Source organism: Jaculus jaculus, chromosome 9, assembly GCF_020740685.1.
Source record: "Jaculus jaculus isolate mJacJac1 chromosome 9, mJacJac1.mat.Y.cur, whole genome shotgun sequence".
Classification (NCBI taxonomy): Eukaryota; Metazoa; Chordata; class Mammalia; order Rodentia; family Dipodidae; genus Jaculus; species Jaculus jaculus.
Window position 1 is genome coordinate 107,593,394 of NC_059110.1, and position 18,591 is coordinate 107,611,984.

An 18,591-nucleotide genomic window follows, 5' to 3' on the forward strand; every position below is an offset into this window, starting at 1 on the left:
AGTGCTGGGATTACAGAGCTGGAGCTCAGTGGACACTTCACCTGTTCACCGAAGGAGTCGTCTGCCAGGGCACGCTGGGCCCTTCTCCCCCTGCTTCAGTGTCTTGTCTGCTGTGTGCTCTTGGCTCCGTTGACCGTCCCCAACAGAGACACCTGACTGCTGATTTTCCCCCTCAGCCATACGAGTGTAGCAGTTGGGAGACAGGGCCAAGTGGCTCTGGAAGATAGCACCTAAGGCTTTTTATCTTCAGCGTGTGCTGTTTTGTTTTGTCTTTTCCACTTGCTGTTGCCCGAGAACCAAAGCATCTGCCACTGCTCAGCTGTGTGGTGAAATGGTCTGGCCTGATGCCAGGGTGCTTCCCCAGGTGGCTGGGCTGTGGAGGCTGCTGCTTGCGATGGGCCGATAATACCCCACAGGGCTGTAAACAGGACGCTCCACCCTCCTGCAGCCACCCATTGGTGCCCTAAAGCTGGCTGCTCTGTCAGAAGCCCGATTGTGCAGTCTCCCTCTCTGTTTCCCAAATCTGAGAGGAGTGCTTTCCAGAAGTGAAACCAGTCGTCTTCTAGCCACAAGCAGCCGTTGTCACTTTTCACCACTTCCTATCCATGAGCTGTAATCACACAAGTGCAGGGCCAAGCCCACTCCCCAGATCTTTCCAGTATGCCCATGACAGAGACGCCCATGAGGTCCTACAACAGCCACACTCAGCTTGTGAGATTCCTTGGTGGGGGAGGGGGATGCAGAATTTAAGTGCTCACCTGCAGTGACTGATGCCCAAGCCTGTAAGTTGCTTTATTGGTTTTGTTTTTGTTTGTTTGAGACATGGTATCCCTATGTAACCCAGGCAAGTCTCAAACACATGATTCTCCTGCTTCCCAAGTGCTGGGATGACTGGCATGTGCCACCACACCTAGCTTAAGGCAGCTTTATATCCCCCTGCCCCGTGTGTCGCAAATGTGTCCAGGACTGCGTTTGACTGTCACTGGTAAGGACAGACCCCTTTCCAGCTTGGTGGCACAGGCCTATAATCCAAGCTACTGGGGAGGAGGGTAAGGCAAGAGGATTACAAATTTAGGGCCTTTCTGAGCTATAAAGTGAGTTCAAGGCCTGAGTAAATTAGAGAAAACTTGTTTCGCAAAGTCAAAGGGGGGGCTAAAGAGATGGGTTAGTGGTTAAGGCACTTGCCTGCAAAGCCAAATGACCTGGGTTCAATTCCCCAATACTCACATAAAGCTAGATGCACCAAGTGGTGCATGTATCTGGAGTTAGTGTGCAGTTGCAGGAGACCCTGGTGTGCCCATTGTCATTCTCTCTCTGTCTGTCTCTATCTCTTTTTCTTTCTCTCATAAAAAAATTTAAAAAAAAAATTGTAAAAAGAAAAAGGTTATACATAGTGAATTTCAGGTCAGCCTGAGCTAGAGTGAGATCTCAGCCCCCCCCCCCCAAAAGTATAAAGGACAGGAATATGGTCAGTTACAGTGGGTTTATGAATTGAAATTCTCAACAAAAGGTAAAAAGTGCTGGAAAGGGCTGGAGAGATGGCTTAGCAGTTAAGGTGCTTGCCTGCAAAGCCAAAGGACTCTAGGTTCGACTCCCCAGGACCCACGTAAGCCAGATGCACAAGGGGACAGCCCTAGTGAACCCATTCTCTGTCTCTCTATACTTACCTATTTCTGTATCTCTCTCACTCAAATAAATAAATAAATAATTTAAAAAGTATTTAAAAAGTGCTGGGAATACAGCTTAGTAAAGTGTTTGCCAAGCATCCAGGAGGCCCTGGGTTTAGTCCCTTCTACTCTGGTGGATGGAGCCTTGTACCTTCCCAGAAGACTAGGAAAGTCACAAGCCTACAAGTGACTGTGGTTAAAACCCAGCACTTGGGCTGGAGAGATGGCTTAGCGGTTAAGCGCTCACCTGTGAAGCCTAAGGACCCCGGTTCGAGGCTCGATTCCCCAGGACCTACATTAGCCAGATGCACAAGGAGGTGTACACGTCTGGAGTTCGTTTGCAGTGGCTGGAGGCCCTGGCGCTCCCATTCTCTCTCTCTCTGTCTCTGCCTGTCGCTCTCAAATAAACAAGCAACAACAAAAGCATTTTTTAAAAATATTTTATTTATTTATTTGAGAGCGACAAAGACAGAGAGAAAGACAGATAGAGGGAGAGAGAGAGAGAATGGGCGCGTCAGGGCTTCCAGCCTCTGCAAACGAACTCCAGATGTGTGCGCCCCCTTGTGCATCTGGCTAACGTGGGACCTGGGGAACCGAGCCTCAAACCGAGGTCCTTAGGCTTCACAGGCGAGCGCTTATCCGCTAAGCCATCTCTCCAGCCCAACAAAAGCATTTTTAAAAAAGATGTTAAAAAAAAAACCACAGAAAACCAGCATGTTTCTGGGTATTCAAGACAAAATCATACTTGCTTTGCTTTTCTTTCCAGTATCTCTAGGAGGTAACTTGGGCCAGACCGTGCCCTGTTGTCAGAGAGAAGGCAGCCTGTGAGGATGGTGGTGTGGCCCCATGCACGCTGAAGTGAGTTACAGCTGTCAGGCCCATGCTGCTTCCATTGTAATCCCTATCCAATGTGCCTGCCTGCCTGTGCCGCTTTAAAGATGGCACAGAAACAAGTTAGTATCTGATTTTTGGCTTTGATTTGTCTTCCTTTCGGGGGAAATCAATGCTTTGTTTTAGCCCTTAATTAGTTTTGGTGCCCAAAGCAGCAGCAGGTGCTTGCCAAACCATTTGAGGAGAGGTTTATGTTATGAGCAGTATATATTTTTTCTAGTCAAAAACCTAATCTCTTAAAAGTGCCCTCTCTTTCATTTCCTAGGCACGAAAGAAGCATGGCATTTTAGTCTTCTCAAAGGGCCTGAGACATGCCAGGAATCTGGGGATTTGGGAGGGGCAGTGGAACCTTCCGAGGACTCTGAGACAGAGGGTAATTCTACCTTGTGGTTGGCTAGAAGCTGGGCCAGCACCTTGCTGTGGGATGTGGCCTCTGTGAAGACAAGGCTGAGGTAAAGCACCTCCTCATATGAGGAGGACAAGCGAGGCAGGTCCATGCAGGTGGACGCCAGTGCGGTGAAGTTCGTGCAGGTCTGCCAGCAGAGAGGGGCAGGGCTGTGTTCATTGTACATGGACATGTGCTCTTATTCCACTCTCTCCTTCCCTCCATTCCTCTCTTCCTTCTTTTTTATTTCCTTTTGAGCATTGCTGCTGTTGCTATTGTTGTAGTTATTATTTTGTTTTTTTGAGGTAGGGTCTTGACCAGACTGACCTGGAATTCACTATGGAATCTGAGGGTGACCTCAAACTCATGGCGGTCCTACTGTTATTTTTCTATATATGGAGGAACAAGTCAGAAGCCAGGTGTGGTGGCCCACACCTTTAATCCCAGCACTTGGGAGGCAGAGGTAGGAGGATTGCTGTGAGTTAAGGGCCACCCTGAGACTCCATAGTGAATTCCAGGTCAGTCTGAGTTACAGTGAGCCCCTACCTTGAAAAACAAAACAGAATAAAAGAATCTGCTGGAACCAATCAGGATCCCTTAAGTCCACAGAGTCATTGGATTATTATAAGAGTTGGTCTGAAGGGGAAGTTGAGCAAAATGATGATTTGATTTTCATACCAAATTCCAGAATTCTGGGTGTGCCCTAAATTCCATGAGGAAAAAGTTCTACTATGGTTATTGTCTGTGAGAGTGGACTCCAATATTAGCTCACTAACCAGGGTGGGCTATCAAGGATTATTAGAACTGCTATAAAATGAGTGTGGTTAAAAGTGTCTCTAGAGCCAGGTGTGGTGGCCCACACCTTTAATCCCAGCACTCAGGAGGCAGAGGTAGGAGGGTCGCCTTGAGTTCTAGGCTACCCTGAGACTCCATAGTGAATTAAGGTCAGCCTGGGCTAGAGGGAGACCTTACCTTGAAACCACCCCCCTCCAAGAAAAAAGGGTCTCTAGGAGACAGAGGTCGTATGTGACAGATTTAAGAAACAAAAGAAAACACAAAGGAGAAACAGATCATAGGAGATCCAGGGTCAGGCATGCCAGTTTCTCTTACATGACCCATCCCTGAGTGGAGTGTAACATGCAGTCCATCATCAGGTGGCCCAGGGGAGAGACTGGGCTTTGGTCTAGGATGCTGCCCATCTCTTGGGATTTGGAGTATCGTCAGTGACTACACTCCTCTGGCCTTTGCTTTCCTTGCCAGCCTTGCCCTACTCCCTTGCAGAGCTGACGGGAGGAAAAGGTAACATTAATCAAAAGTACTTTGTGGGGACTGGAGAAAATGGCTAAGTGGTTAAGGTGCTCCTCTACAAAGCCAAAGGACCCCTGTTTGATTCCCCAGGACCCACATAAGCCAGATGCACAAGGAAGTGCATGCATCTGGAGTTGGTTTGCAGAGGCTGGAGGCCCTGGCATGCCCGTTCTCTCCCTCCCTCTATCTCTTCCCCCCCCTCAAGTAAATAAATAACTTAAATATTAAAAAAAAAAGTACTTTGTGGGGCTGAGGCAAGACTCGAAAGTACTGTGTAAGCACGAGATAGTGCTGAAGGCTCTCAGGAGATTGTGAGCAGCTGAGAGCATGGGGCAAGTGGCCCCAAGAGTTCTGCTCCCCATTGCTTATTTCTCAGCCCTAGAGCCATTGTCCTTGTTCTTGGAAACAAGGGTGAAGCAGCCTATAGAATTAGGACGTAGGGCTGGAGATGACTTAGAGGTTAATGTGCTTGCCTGCAAAGCCTAAGGACCCAGGTTCGATTCCCCAGTACCCATGTAAGCTAGCTGCATAAGGTGGCGCATGCATCTGGAGTTGATTTGCAGTGGCTAGAGGCTCTGGCATGCCCATTCTCATTCTCTCTGTCTCACTCTCTCAAAAAATAAAAATAAAAAAAAAAAACAACAACAGGCATGGTGGTGCACACTTTTAATCCCAGCACTTGGAAGGCAGATGTAGTAGGATTGCTTTGAGTTTGAGACCACTCTGACACTACATAGTGAATTCCAGGTCAGCCTGGGTTAAAGAAAGACCCTACTTGGAAAAAAGAATTAGGGCATGGTAACCTGTATTCCAAATTGCTTGCTCACCTTCCTCTTTGGTTATCTATCATGTGCAGTTGCAAAGCCCTGGCTCATTATTGTGCTCTTAGGGACAGTTTAACTCCTTTATCGACAGCTTCCATAATTATAGACAATAGACCATGATAATTCCCTCCCCCACTTATCCATCCTCCATCCTCCCCTCCCCCACTCAGTCTCTCTTTTATTTTGATGTCATCATCTTTTCCTGCTATTATGAGAGTATTATGTAGGTAGAGCCAGGCACTGAGAGGCCATGGATATATAGGCCATGTTGTGTCTGGAAGAGTGCATTGTAAGCAGTCCTGTCCTTGGTGAGCTTTTTTTTTTTTTTTGGTTTTTCTGAGGTAGGGTCTCACTGTAGCCCAGGCTGACTTGAGATTCACTATGTAGTCTCAGGGTGGCCTCAGCCTCATGGTGATCCTCCTATCTCTGCCTGTCACTAGTAGGCCTGTCACTACCTTGGAGGCACTGACAAGGTCTTAGGAAATGTAGGGAAGAGGTTGGGCCCTCCAGTGCCTCCAAAGGAAAGAAAGACAAGTGGCAATGGGGTGAGTGGGTTGAGTATATGCATACACACAGATTATTTGGTATAATTTCACTCTTCTAGTATAGAATCTACTGTAAATCCAACTGCTTGGGTGCCTGTCAGTTGCCATCTCTATGCTCTAGACACTGAGATAAATAAGAGCCAGCCTCAGCTTCCGACTGCATTATCTAGGACTCACAGATACCTGCAGCCCAAGAGAGGGGGTGGAAGTGTAAGGAGAGTACAGAGTATCCTGAGGAAACCTGGAGCATTCGGAGATCCTCCTTGCAGGGGATTCCCAGGATCAGGTAGAGGCAGTTAGGCTGCTTGCAGATGGCTCAGATTTCAGTCCTGAGCAGGGCAGAGCCTAAGAGGAAGGAAGGGAGCTAGAGAAGTGAGGTACAAAGGACAGGCAAGTAGGGCCCGAACACGAGGCCTTTGACTCTCAGCTGTGAAAGGGCCTTTGAAGAGTGTTGTTTGTTTTTTGTTTTCAAGGTAGGGTTTCACTCTAGCCCAGGCTGACCTGGAATTCACTATGTACTTTCAGGGTGGCCTCAAACTCACAGCAATCCTCCTACCTGTCTCTCAACTGCTACGAGTAAAGGTGTGCACCACCATGCCTGGCCTTAAATCCTTTTAAGCAAGCACATATTACTGAGGGAGCTTGATCTAGAAATATGGCAGAGAATAGACTAAAACTGAGAACAGGCCTGGAGAGATGGCTCAGTGGTTAAGGTGCTTGCTTTTAAAGCCTGATAGCCAATACCCACATAAAGCCAGATACACAAAGTGATGCATGCATCTGGAGTTTGCAGTGGCAAGAGGCTCTGGTGCAACCCTTCTTCCTTTCTCCCTTCCTCCTGCCTTCTCTCCCTTCTTGAAAATAAATAAAAATTAAAATTAAAAACAAAGGTGAGACTAGCCAGTCATGGTGGCACACATCTTTAATCCCAGCACTCGGGAAGCAGAGGTAGGAGGATCACCATGAGTTCAAGGACACCCTGAGACTACATTGTGAATTCCAGGTCAGCCTGGGCTAGAGCCCATTAATATTACTGTATAACCAACCTGTATTCTCACCTTTTTGTTGTTGGTTTTTGAGGTAGGGTCTCAACTCTAGCCCAGGCTGGCCTTGAATTCACAGTAATCCTCCTACCTCTGCCTCTCAAGTGCTGGGATTAAAGGCAAGTACCACTATGCCTGACTCATATAATCTTAAAAAGACAGTTGTATAGATCATCGATACTCGAAAATGGAGTTATGAAATGGGTAGAATGAAACAGAATTTAATGTCATACTGATTATAAGCATGACAATATATATGTGTGTGTGTATGTATGTGTGTGTGTGTGTATGTGTATATATATATATGTATATATATATATATGTATATATATATGTATATATATATATACATATATATATAATATATATATATATATGTATATATATATGTATATATATATATACATATATATATAATATATATATATATATGTATATATATATGTATATATATATACATATATATATAATATATATATATATGTATATATATATGTATATATATATATATATGTATATATATAATTAAAAAATATTTACTTGAGAGAAAGACGCAGATAGATAGAAAGAGAAAGAGAATGGGCATGTCAGGATCTCTAGCCACTGCAAACAAACTTGATGCATATGTCACCTTGTGCATCTGGTTTACGTGGGTACTGGGGAATCAAACCTGGGTCCTTTGACTTTGCAGGCAAGCACCTTAACTGTTAAGCCATCTCTCTAGCCTTTTTTTTTTTTTTTTTTTTTTTTTTTTTGTGGTTGGGTTTTAATCTAGCCCAGGCTGACCTGGAATTCACTATGTAGTCCCAAACTGGCTTTGAACTCACAGTGATCCTCCTACCTCTGCCTTCTAAATGCTGGGATTAAAGGCATGTGCCACCACACCCAGCATCAGTATCTTTTTCTATTCTTTTTTAAAATTTTATTTTATTTATTTGAGAGAGAGAGAAAATGAATGTGCCAGGGCCTTCAGCTGCTACAAATGAACTCCAGACACATGCACCACTATGTGCATCTGGCTTACGTGGGTCCTTTAAAATCTGGGTCCTTTGGCTTTGCAGGCAAACACCTTAACTGCTAAGCCATCTCTCCAGCCCACAATATCTTTGTTTGTTTGTTAATTTTTTTTTTTTTTTTTTTGAGGTAGGGTCTTGCTCTAGCTCAGGCTGATCTGGAATTGACCATGTAGTCTTAGGGTGGCCTCGAACTCAGTGATCCTTCTACCTCTGCCTCCCAAATGCTGGGATTAAAGGCATGCACCACTATGTCTGGCTCACAATATCTTTTTTACTGTGAAAACAAATAATGTAAAATTTAACATTTAAAAAAATTTATTAATTTATTTGAGAGGGAGGGAGGGAAAGAATGGGCACACCAGGACTTCCAGCCACCGCAAACAAACTCCAGACGTGTGTGCCCCCTTGTGTATCTGGCTAACATGGGTCCTGGGGAGTCAACCCTTGAACCAGGGTCCTTCGGCTTCACAGGCAAGCGCTTAACAGCTAAGGCATCTCTCCAGCCCCAAAATTTAACATTTTGAACATTATCTTAAGTTTACAATTCCGTGGCATCAAGTACATTTACAATGTTGTGTAATCATTGTCACTATTCATTTCTGGAACTTTTTTGTACATTCTAGAGAAAAAAGTCTAGAGCCAAGTGTGGTGGCACACACCTTTAATCCCAGCACTTGGAAGGCAGAAGTAGGAGGATAGCTGTGAGTTCGAGGTTACCTTGAGACTACATTGTGACTTCCAGGTCAGCCTGGGCTAGAGTGAGACCCTATGTATATAAAAAAAAGGAAAGTCTAAATAACTCAAAAAAGGAAAGTCTATGGCTATTAAACAATAACTCCCATTCCCCCTTTATAGTAAGTTCCTTCCCCTCCCTTCCTCCCTTCCTCCCTTCCTCCCTCTAAGCTTGCCTATTCTAATGCCTCCTGGAAGTGTAGCCATACAGTATTTGCTGTTCTGTGCCTGGTTTATTTCACTTCATGTCATCTGTATTGCAATATGGGCTGCCTGCTTTTGGGGGCTATTATAATTGATGGCTATTATAATCATAGGCATACAAATAACTTCAAGTCCCTACTTTCAATTGTTTTTTTCTGCAGGGGGAGATCTATACATACTTAGAAGTAGAATTTCTGCATCTTAAGGGAATTTTGTGTTTAATTTCTTGAGGATCTGCCAATCTTGGTGTCTTTTAAATATAAAGCTCTTCAGGTCTATTTATATCTACAGTTCCCAGTTCTATTTTGCTGTGCTTAATATATACATAAATTATCAAAGGATTACTACAGATGTGAAAGCATTGTTCTTTTTAAAGGAGAACCTTTGTAGATCTTCAGATAGCATGGCCATGGAAAACAGGGTCAACCCAGACCATTGAAACCCCTAAATGAGTCTAGAACACTTATGTTTAATCAACAGTTTAAGGTTTTACTTTTTCCCAGAAATCTTTAGCCAAGGTAAAATGAGATGAACAAATGAATTTATAATTGCTTTTTGTTTTGTTTTATTTTTCGAGGTAGAGTTTTGCTCTAGCCTGGCTTGACCTGGAATTCTATATAGTCTCAGGGTGGCCTCGAACTCAAGGTGATCCTCCTACCTCTGCCTCCCAAGTGCTGGGATTGAAAGTGTGCACCACCATGCCTGGTATAATTGCCTTTTTCCTCCCCATTTAAATAAAAGGCAGAGGAGGAGGAGAAAACCTGAAGACTTGGGTATTTTTTCTAACTGTACTTCTCTTCCTGTAGAGTAGAAAGTAGTTATACAGTTCTCTTCATCTTAGCCCCTAGGTTCATGGAGATAAGAGTCCTGAAGGAAGTATCCTTTGAGCCAGATGTGGTTATAGATTCCCATAATTCCAGCTGTTCTGAAGGCTGAAGGCAAAGGTCCCAGGTTTAGGGTCTGCCTGGGCTACATGGCTAGCCTGGGCAATGCATGTATCAAGACTTAGTCTTAAAATAAATGAAAAAGGGTTGAGAGTTATGCAGTAGTAGAGTGCTTGCTTAGCATGTACGAGGCCATGGGTTCAATTCCCAGTACTACCAAAAGATAGTTGATTGGTAAAATGCTTGCTCAGCATATGCAAGGCCCTGGGTTCAATCTCTACACTGCAAATTGAAGCAAAGCAAACAGAAAGAAAGAAGCCTTGAATAAAGTGTATTTTTGCAGTGCTTAGCAACCCCACAATAAATGAAGGCAGGCAGGAGCTAAAAGAAGGAAGAAAGCTTGGCATTTGTACTGTAGCACCTCCTGTAGCAGGAGTGTGGGGGCTTAGAAGTTCACCACGCATGGTGCACTGGAATGGGCAAAAGAGAACATGCGTAAAGTAACCCGGAAGTCCCATGTAAAATGGTTAAAAAAAAAATACATCCAGTGACACAGTGAAGGCAGGAAACTCTGGTACAATGGGATGTACCTTTGCTGGTTTGAATTCTGTCAGGAGGGAAGGAAAGAGGTGGCTGGCAGGCCAGGTGCCCTGGAAGAGAGAAGGCTGGTTGCCACAACTCCTTCCTCCATGCTGATGTCAGGGCGTGTGGGCTGTGCTCTCTTTCAGCCAGCGTCCCGTGTTCCGTGGCCCCAGAAAAGTCAGTGTGTAGGCCTCAGCCACCCCAGGTCCGACGTACATTCTCCCTGGACACCATCCTCAGTTCCTACCTTCTGGGCCAGTGGCCACGAGATGCCGATGGGGCCTTCACCTGCTGTACCAATGACAAGGCCACCCAGGTAATGCAGCTGTCTCCTAAGGGGGTCAGGAGGGCTGGGAGGGTTGGCCGGCTCAACACCCAGTCATGGAAGTGATTTGTCCCGGGTTTGGTTGTATATATAAGCTTTCTTTTTGTTGTTTTGTCTTTTTCAAGGTAGGGTCTCACTCTAGCTCAGGCTGACCTATATATAAGCTTTTTGTCATCTGCTGTTTCCCAGTTTGTTTTTCTTTGTAAACTTAGATGAAAATGAGTTTGCATTCCACCCATCTGGTGAAAGAAAGGCGTCAAGCTGGGGTTTTCAGTTTGGCTTTCAGGGTTCCTGTGTGGGTAATCCACAGTTGGATTTGGAATTCAGGATTTAAAAATGAGATTTGCCTTACTAAAATTAAACTAAGGCCAACGTTCAGTTGAGTTTGCATGCATTCTCCACACAGCTGGAGAAAGTGTCCAAGGAGGGTGCTGTGAGCTAGGGTAGATCCCATTGGAGTGACAGGAATGGGACGTTTTCAGATCATGGAATTACTGTTGCCAAGAGTCTAGTGCTCTAGGGCGTGCGTCTCAGTCCCATGGTGCTCAGGCTTCTCTCCTTCAGTGTTTTCACTTAGGACGTTTCTCATGAAGACTTCTGAGCTTGGAAGGCTTCTCTGCAGACCATACAGCCCATATGTCCGTTTTGGGATAAGTCACTGTTAGCCTGAACAAGAAGTCATCTCATCTGTAACATTGCCCAAAGATAATTCTTGGTCTGACTCAGGACTTGCAGAATTCTTAGCATCTAAGTTGGTGAGGCTTTGGGGGTAACATGAACTGATTCCTGTTCAGTACAAGTGAGCTGTTCTTCAGTAGGAGGAAACACAGGAAAGCACTCCCGGCTCAGGCCTAGCCCAGCCCTCCATTCTGGGCAGTAGGGCAAGTCAGTTCTTCCTTTGCAAGCTAGGTAGGGTGTTCCTATTGCCCACTTACCGGCTGCGTGATGGCCATGGTTATGGGCCCTGGGCCCCAGCAACTCAGTCTATCTCCTCTTCTGAGCACATTCATGTCTATTTCTTTTCATGAGATCCACTTTTAAATGTTACTGGTGAATATTTTAATATCCAGTCCTGTCCTTGCCATGTTGAAATGGAAATGAGATTTGGCCTCCTTGAGCCTGGATTCCAGTTCCATGATGGCCAGTGAACAGACAGCCAAAGGATATGATGGGGCCAAATGTCTGGCAACGTTTTGAGGAGCAGGATTCTCCTAGGAATGTCCCATCTTGAATCAACAAGAATTAAGACAGCAAGTTTAAAACATCAAGTTAACATTCATGGCCCTCTTTACATGTGTGACTAGAAGGGAAGACAAGACACTCCAGGGACATAACACAGGCCCTCCCTGGGCTCACTGGCACTATTTCCTCTGTATCCTTTGATAAGGCATATGGAACAGGCTATGCTTCTTCCCCACTGGCGCATGAGCGCACACTCCTTGTAGTAGTTAGAGATCATGCCTAATCTGTGGGGCTTCCTCCTAGAGGAGGAGGTCTTGAGGCTGTTTAGGGGCTGTAAGCTCGTGTGCATCCCGCTTTGTCAGGCATCAGGCTTCTGTGAAGCCCACCCATACCGATCATTATCACTGCCCGCTGCCAGCCTTCTATGAAGCCACCGTCCTACTCCTCACATAGCTTTCTCTTTGTCACCCCAAGGCAGGGTTGGCCTCAGAAGTCCCTGGCCGGGTGGAGTGGCCTGGGCTCTCAGCTGCATGTTTTTGCTCCGGCTCCAGCTGCAGGCCAGATCTTTTATATAACAAGTCTGGGCTTCTTGCCACTGCAAGACAGAGGTCAGCGATGTGCCTCCACGGGTCTGGCAAGGCCCAGCCCTCCAGCTTTCCTTTTTCCCTGGGATGGGCTCCAGCCCTCGAGGAACTCTTAGCAACCTGTCAATATTGTGGCTGCAGGCAGGAGGTGGGAGAATTGTGATCAGCGCAAGCATCCAGACCACAATCTGCACTCTGCCCGTCTTCATTCCTGCTCTTTGGGGAATTTTCTGCTTCCATTCAGATTTCTGCTTGTGGCCCCTGACCTGGCACAGGCTGCCACCTTCAGCCTGGTATTTAACTGTGAAGGCCTGAGGCTCACTTGCCATCTCCCCCAAGACACCTGGTCCTTCCCCAGTGAGTCCTGGAAGATCACTCAGAAAAGATGGGCATGAAGGAGAGGTTTTACTAGGGAGATACAGGGAATGTGGGGATGGGAGGAGGGAGTATCTATTGAAATCCTTGAAAACTCTGTGTGTTTCTGGGGATGGAACTCAGGACCTTGAGCATACCAGGCAAAGATTCTACCACTGAGCTGTGTCCCCAGCCCACTGGAAGCCTTGAAGCTGCTAGGAGCGGGTGGATGCTAGACCTTTCCTCAGCTGCGCTGAGCAAAGGAGCTATTCCTGTCTTTCACCACCATGTGCGCTTTCTCTTCTAGCCCCAGCAGTGGAGTTGTTTATCATCTGATTTGTCCACTGTGCTGGCAGACACTATTTTTCTTAGTTTCCCAAACTTCTCTGACCTGGAGCTGGCAGCCAGATTGTATGTTGGAGGCCACATGAGCCCTGGCATACCAGGGGCATCTGTGCAGTGGGGTTCGCAGCCACAGTGATGGCTGAAGCGAAAAGCTCCTTAGCCACTCCTTCCTCACAACCTCTAGGGGGAGCAAGGGCCCTGCCCGTGCCAAGCCAGTGTCAGAGCTGGGCAGCAAGCACAGAACACCTGCCACTAGAGAGCCAGGTGCACTTGAGGTCTCTACATACAGCAGATGATCCTCATAGGGCAAGGGTGGACTTGAAAGCTCGCAGCTATTGAGTCCATGCCAGTGTGGCCAGTAGTCTCGGGATTCTCTTCCTGGCTGTGCTGTAAGCACTCAAGAACCAAGGCAGCTCATAGTCTGACCTAGGGAGCTGAGTTCCCCATGGAGTTAGGGTACAGGAAGCAAAAGGTTCAGGGACAGTTCTTAAACGGGGAGGCAGCTGTTCTAGGAGGGAGAAGAATGTGTTGGGGCCAGCCCCAGTGGCACCGCCTTTAATCCCAGCACTTGGCAGCAGAGGTTGGAGATCACTGTGAGTTCGAGGCCACGCTGAGCCTATATAGTGAACTCCAGGTCAGCCTGGGTTAGAGTGAGACCCTACCTCGAAAAGACCAAAAATAAATAAATAAATAAAGAGAAAGAAAGTAAGAAAAGAAAAAATAGAATGTGGTGATGGGGACGAGTTTTTCTGGAAGTGTTGCTTGTCTTTTGTTGATGTTTTTTTGTTTTGTTTTGTTTTTCCCCACAGTGCTGGACAGGGAACCTAGGGCCTTACACTTGCTAGCTAAGTGCTCTACCACTGAGCTTTACCAGCAGCCCAGCTTGTTTTGAGGCAGAAGAAAAAATGAGAGAGGAGTGATGAGGTGTCAGCCCAGTGAGAACAAGGCAGAGCCTGGTCCAGCAGGCCAGGAAGGACTCGGAAGGCCCCGTGCAGCATCACGTCTTCTGTGGGAGGCATTTTTGTGTCTCGGGAGAGGTTTTCAGGGCTCCTTGGTTGATCTGAATGTTTTTTCCTCTGTGGCTCACCCTTCCCTCAGGCCAGTTGGTAAACCCAGAGCTGGTCCACCAAATGCTTTGGATTGGGCCCTCGTAGTGTCTGGGCCCAGGCCAGTACCAGAGATGGCAGCACATGCTGGTGGCTGTGGTCACCCTTCTCCCTTCTTGCTGTGCAAAGCATTTGAGTCTTCTTGTACTCTTCTGGAGGGAGGAAGTGGTCTCACCACAGCTGGGATGACTGTTTGAGCAAAGTTCCTTGGCTGGTTACATCCTGCCCACAGATGGAACCCTGGGTACCTGCCCTGCTGGACCCCACCCTGTTCTGTTCTTCTCCAGCCCCTTTTCCTCTGCATTCTCCAGGGGAAGCCTCTGACTTTTTTTTTTTTTAATTTTTCATTAGACATGGCTTATCCTTTGGGCAGAGGAAGTATAGCCAAACTGGGCATGGTGGCACACATCTTTAATCCCAGCAGAGTTAGGAGGATCGCTGTGAGTTTGAGGCCATCCTGAGACTACATAGTGAATTCCGGGTCATCCTGGCTAGAGTGAAACCCTACCTTGAAAAAGAAAGCAAACAATCCAACAACAACAACAAAAAAAAAGCAAGGCATGGTGGTGCACGCCTTTAATCCCAGCACTCAGGAGGCAGAGGTAGGAGGATCACCATGAGTTCGGGGCCACCCTGAGACTACATAGTGAATTCTAGGTCAGTCTGGACTACAGTGAGACCCTACCTCACCCCCCCACAAAAAAAAGTGTAGCCTAAATTTTTGACAAACCTCATGGGGTATCCTAAAAGGCCAGACTGAAGCAGAGTCAGACTAGCTGGTTTGAGACTTCCTTTCTGTTTTTCTTTACCTACTCCCCTTCCTCAAGCTGTGCTTCAACACTTACTGTCGACACATAACTCAGTCTGACCATTACAGGCTTTTAAAAACTGTTTCTCTTTGTGGGTATAAGGGCCTGGGCACAGCGCCAGTTTTCCAAACTAAAGACCAGGACCAGTTGTTCAGTATATCATTTGACAACAGCAGCAAATATTTGAAAATGGGGCCATGATGGAAAATCTGAGGGCTGCCTAGTCACTGTAGGCCCAGAGATGGCAGCTCTGGCCACTTGCTGCCAGAGTTCTCAGTACTGGCCAGTGGACTACCTTCAGAGCCTTTTCCTGCCTTTGTGTTTGGCTAGAGTCCTAAGGGACTACTTCCCTGCTCGCTCGAGTGCATCACGTCACTATTGACCCTATGACCGTCTCTGCAGCCGGGCCCCATGCTGCTCCTCACTTGCACACAGGTACAGTGCGTTATGGTCAACCCAGCCCTGCACCTGCAACCTATTAGAGGCCCAAGGCCCCTGGAGACTGAGGGCCAGGACTCTGCCAGCCTCTGCCTATACACTCCAGGTAGAATGTTGGGTTGGAGGCTAGAAAGGCATTTCAATGTGGAAGGTCTCATTCTTGCATTATTAGGCAGCACTGTGGGAACCCATCCTCTGTCCTCTTGCCCAGCTATCACATGTTGCCCTGAGACCTCAGAATCCCAGACAAGGTGTCCTTCATTTAACCGTGTCCGCTTTTGCACAGTCTGGGCATCCACTGCACAGCTGGTCGCTGCCACTCATGGTTGGTTGGCGATCCTGCTTCTCGCTCAGCTGCTTCTCCTGGCTAGAGTGTGGACTAGTCTGTTCCAGTGGAGGCTTTTCTCACCAAGCGTGGCTTTTTGGTCTACTATGCCCAGGTTCTCTTCTGCTTGCAAAGAACCATCTAGAATGACCACTTAAAATACTACCACTTAGCCAGGCTTCACCCTGTCCTGGTGGCCACCATGAGTAGACTTCTCTAGCTGTGGTTTTTCTGTGCCCCAATGAGACCTTGATTCAGACCTCTGTGGTAATATCCAGAGGGTCCTGACCAGTCAGAGACACAATCTCCCCTTTTGACATGCCCTGTTGCACTTGGAGGGGCTGAAGGCAGCAGCTCTGTGTATACCTGCCTTGACAATATTCACACCAATATGGAAACAACCGGGAGCTCCAGCAAATCACCCCATGGTAGGTTCCTCAGGCTGCTTTAACAATGACTTCACTCAGCCTTAGTGGCTTAGATAATAGACGGGTACTCTCTCGTGGCTCTAGAGACCACAGGTCCACATTATTGACAGTGATGATCTCTATGTAGCCCAGGTTGACCCTTAACTCATTGTGTAGCCCAGGCTGCCCTTGAACTCTTGATCCTCCTGGCTCAACCTCCCAGTTGCAGGTGTGTACCAGGATGCTTTTGGGAGAGTCTGCTTCTTGCCTCTTCCAACAGCTGCTGACTTCTTTTGATTTGTGTCCACACTGCTTTAGGGACTGTGATGTTTTATCCTATTCTGTGTGCACATTACTCCTTTAGCCCCTTTCTTTAAGGACACATACGGCATTTAGGGATCTACCTAGATAATCTCAGAATAATCTACCATCTCAGGGACCTTAATCACACTTACAAAAATTTTGCCACATAAGGTTACATTTAGAAGTTTTAGTGTTATTTCTTTTTTGTTGTTGTTTTGTTTTTTTTGTTTTGTGAAGTAAGGTCTCAGGCTAGCCCAAGCTAACCTGTAGCCAAGGCCAGCCTCAAATTCATGGCCCTCCTACTACCTCAGATTCCCAAGTGCTATAATTAAAAGTGTATACCATCATGTCTGGCTCATTTATAGGTGTCTAATATCTTTGGGAGGCTATTTTTCATCTTATTGCCCCCTACATATATTCCAGGGGCTCATCAAGATATTGTTCAAGGCCTGGAAAAAAAATAAAGCTATCTCATGTTATATGTACCACTGAGTCAACATTCCATAATACATCAGTTATACTTGCCTTTACTTCATAATTTTCTGATGTGCTACAGTAGACATATCATTTTATAATTAGAAAAAAAAAAAAACAGTGGCTGGGCATGGTGGCACACCTTTAATTCCAGCACTCAAGAGGCAGAGGTAGGAGGATTGCTGTGACTTTAAGGCCAGCCTGAGACTACATAGTGAATTCCAGGTCAGCCTGGGCTAGAGAGAGACCCTACCTTGAAAGACCAAAAAAAAAAAAAAAAGAAAGAAAAAAAAATGCCATCATATGCCAGGCATTGGTGGTTCATGACTTTAATCTCAGCACTTGGAAGTTTGAGGCCACCCTGAGACTACATAGTGGATTCCAGGTCAGCCTGGGCTAGAGTGAGATCTTACCCCAAAGAAAAAAGAAAGGGAGGAAGGAAAAGAAAAGAGCATGATCCTCTTTATTTTTGTCATCCCTCCTCTGTGGCCTTTGCCACTTTTCCAGGGGTGACAGGCTTGTGTGGTACTCAGGGCTTTGGTAGCAGATCTAGCCATCCACAGGCTTGGCTTGGGCATGCTACGTGTTTGCCATATCCCAGTAGCTGACAGAGAGATGGGCTTCCTCTTGACACGTGCTGTAGCCACTTCTGAAGTCTGACACCCTGGTTTAGACCTGAGGCTGGTAGTCCTGGATGATGGGGCTAGACTGAAGGTGCCTTCCCTCGTGACACCAGTGTTAGGACAAGGCAACTGGGGCGTCATCTTGCCATGGCTGTGTCATGGTAAAGACACTGCTCCTGCGCAGCTGTGGGCAGGAAGGGTCAAGGGCTCCGTCCACAGTGGCTCTTTTCTGCACAGCTGTCGCACATGGCAGTCTGCTCTCACAGTCTGGCTTAGACCGCCTCATGAGCTCCTCTTGGCAGCTGTTGGGCGAAGAGCAGTGTTTTCCCCGTCCTCTCCCTTTGTTTGCAGCAGCCTCTTGGGGGAGGTCAGCAGATCTCTCGGAGAAGCAAGCTCCCAGGCCCTTGTGCTCTGGCTACATGTGGAGTGGTTAAAGCTGGTCCCGCTGGACACTCGCTCCCCTCAACCCCTCCCTTGGAATGGAAGTAGGATGTTGGTAATGGTGGGGGCAGGGGTGCAGATCTGGGCCTCTTCAGCTTTGTGCTTAGAGCCAACAGTTTCCTCACGTGCCATCTTGGGTTCCCTGTCTTGGAGCAACAGATGGAAAGTCCCTCATGAGGGACAAGGAAGGCCCACCAAGAGGACTGAGCAAGGTCCAGAATTTCTGAAACTCCTCTCTGCTCATTCAGAAGGACTTTGGGGTTCCTGGTACTCCTGTGTGAAGGAGAAAGCTTGATGCACCACACTGCAGGGGAGCCTCCACTTTCTGCTAGGGCCATTGGTGACCTTCCCCTTCCCCACATTGCAGTCCTGTGTGCTGACTTGTTTTCAGTGGGCTCCCAAGCACCTAAGCCTGTGCCAGGCACACGGAGGGAAAGAGACTCAAGGACACAGGATCCCTGAGCCAGTGCTCTTCTTTGGTGCTGTTTGGGAAATGGCCTCACCGTTGGTGTACACCCACACCACCTTTGTGGAAGAGTGAGGCAAACTAGCATACCCATAAACCGATGAGATGAGTAGATGTGAGGTCACTACCTCTGCCCAGGACACCGTGTGGCTGCTTCCTGGGTCTGCCTGTGAAACTGTCGTCTCACTTGTGTGTCTCCCTGCAGACACCCCTGTCCTGGCAAGAGCCGGAAGGTGAGCGGGCAAGCTCCTACGTGCACAAGCGCTCAGCATCATGGGGCAGCACAGACCACCGAAAAGAGGTAACGCCCTCTCTCTGCTGCTTCTGT

At 47.1% G+C, this 18,591-nt stretch overlaps 1 protein-coding gene across 1 annotated transcript in view; it reads left to right on the forward strand.

Moving 5' to 3' along the window:
• Fam117a (family with sequence similarity 117 member A) overlaps nucleotides 1-18,591 on the forward strand; it is a 55,762-nt gene that overhangs the window by 25,280 nt on the left and 11,891 nt on the right. Inside the window, exons 2-3 of the mRNA XM_004655552.2 lie at nucleotides 10,228-10,397; nucleotides 18,469-18,564. Coding sequence (XP_004655609.1) covers nucleotides 10,228-10,397; nucleotides 18,469-18,564 — 266 coding nt within the window. The remainder of the gene's footprint in view (nucleotides 1-10,227; nucleotides 10,398-18,468; nucleotides 18,565-18,591) is intronic.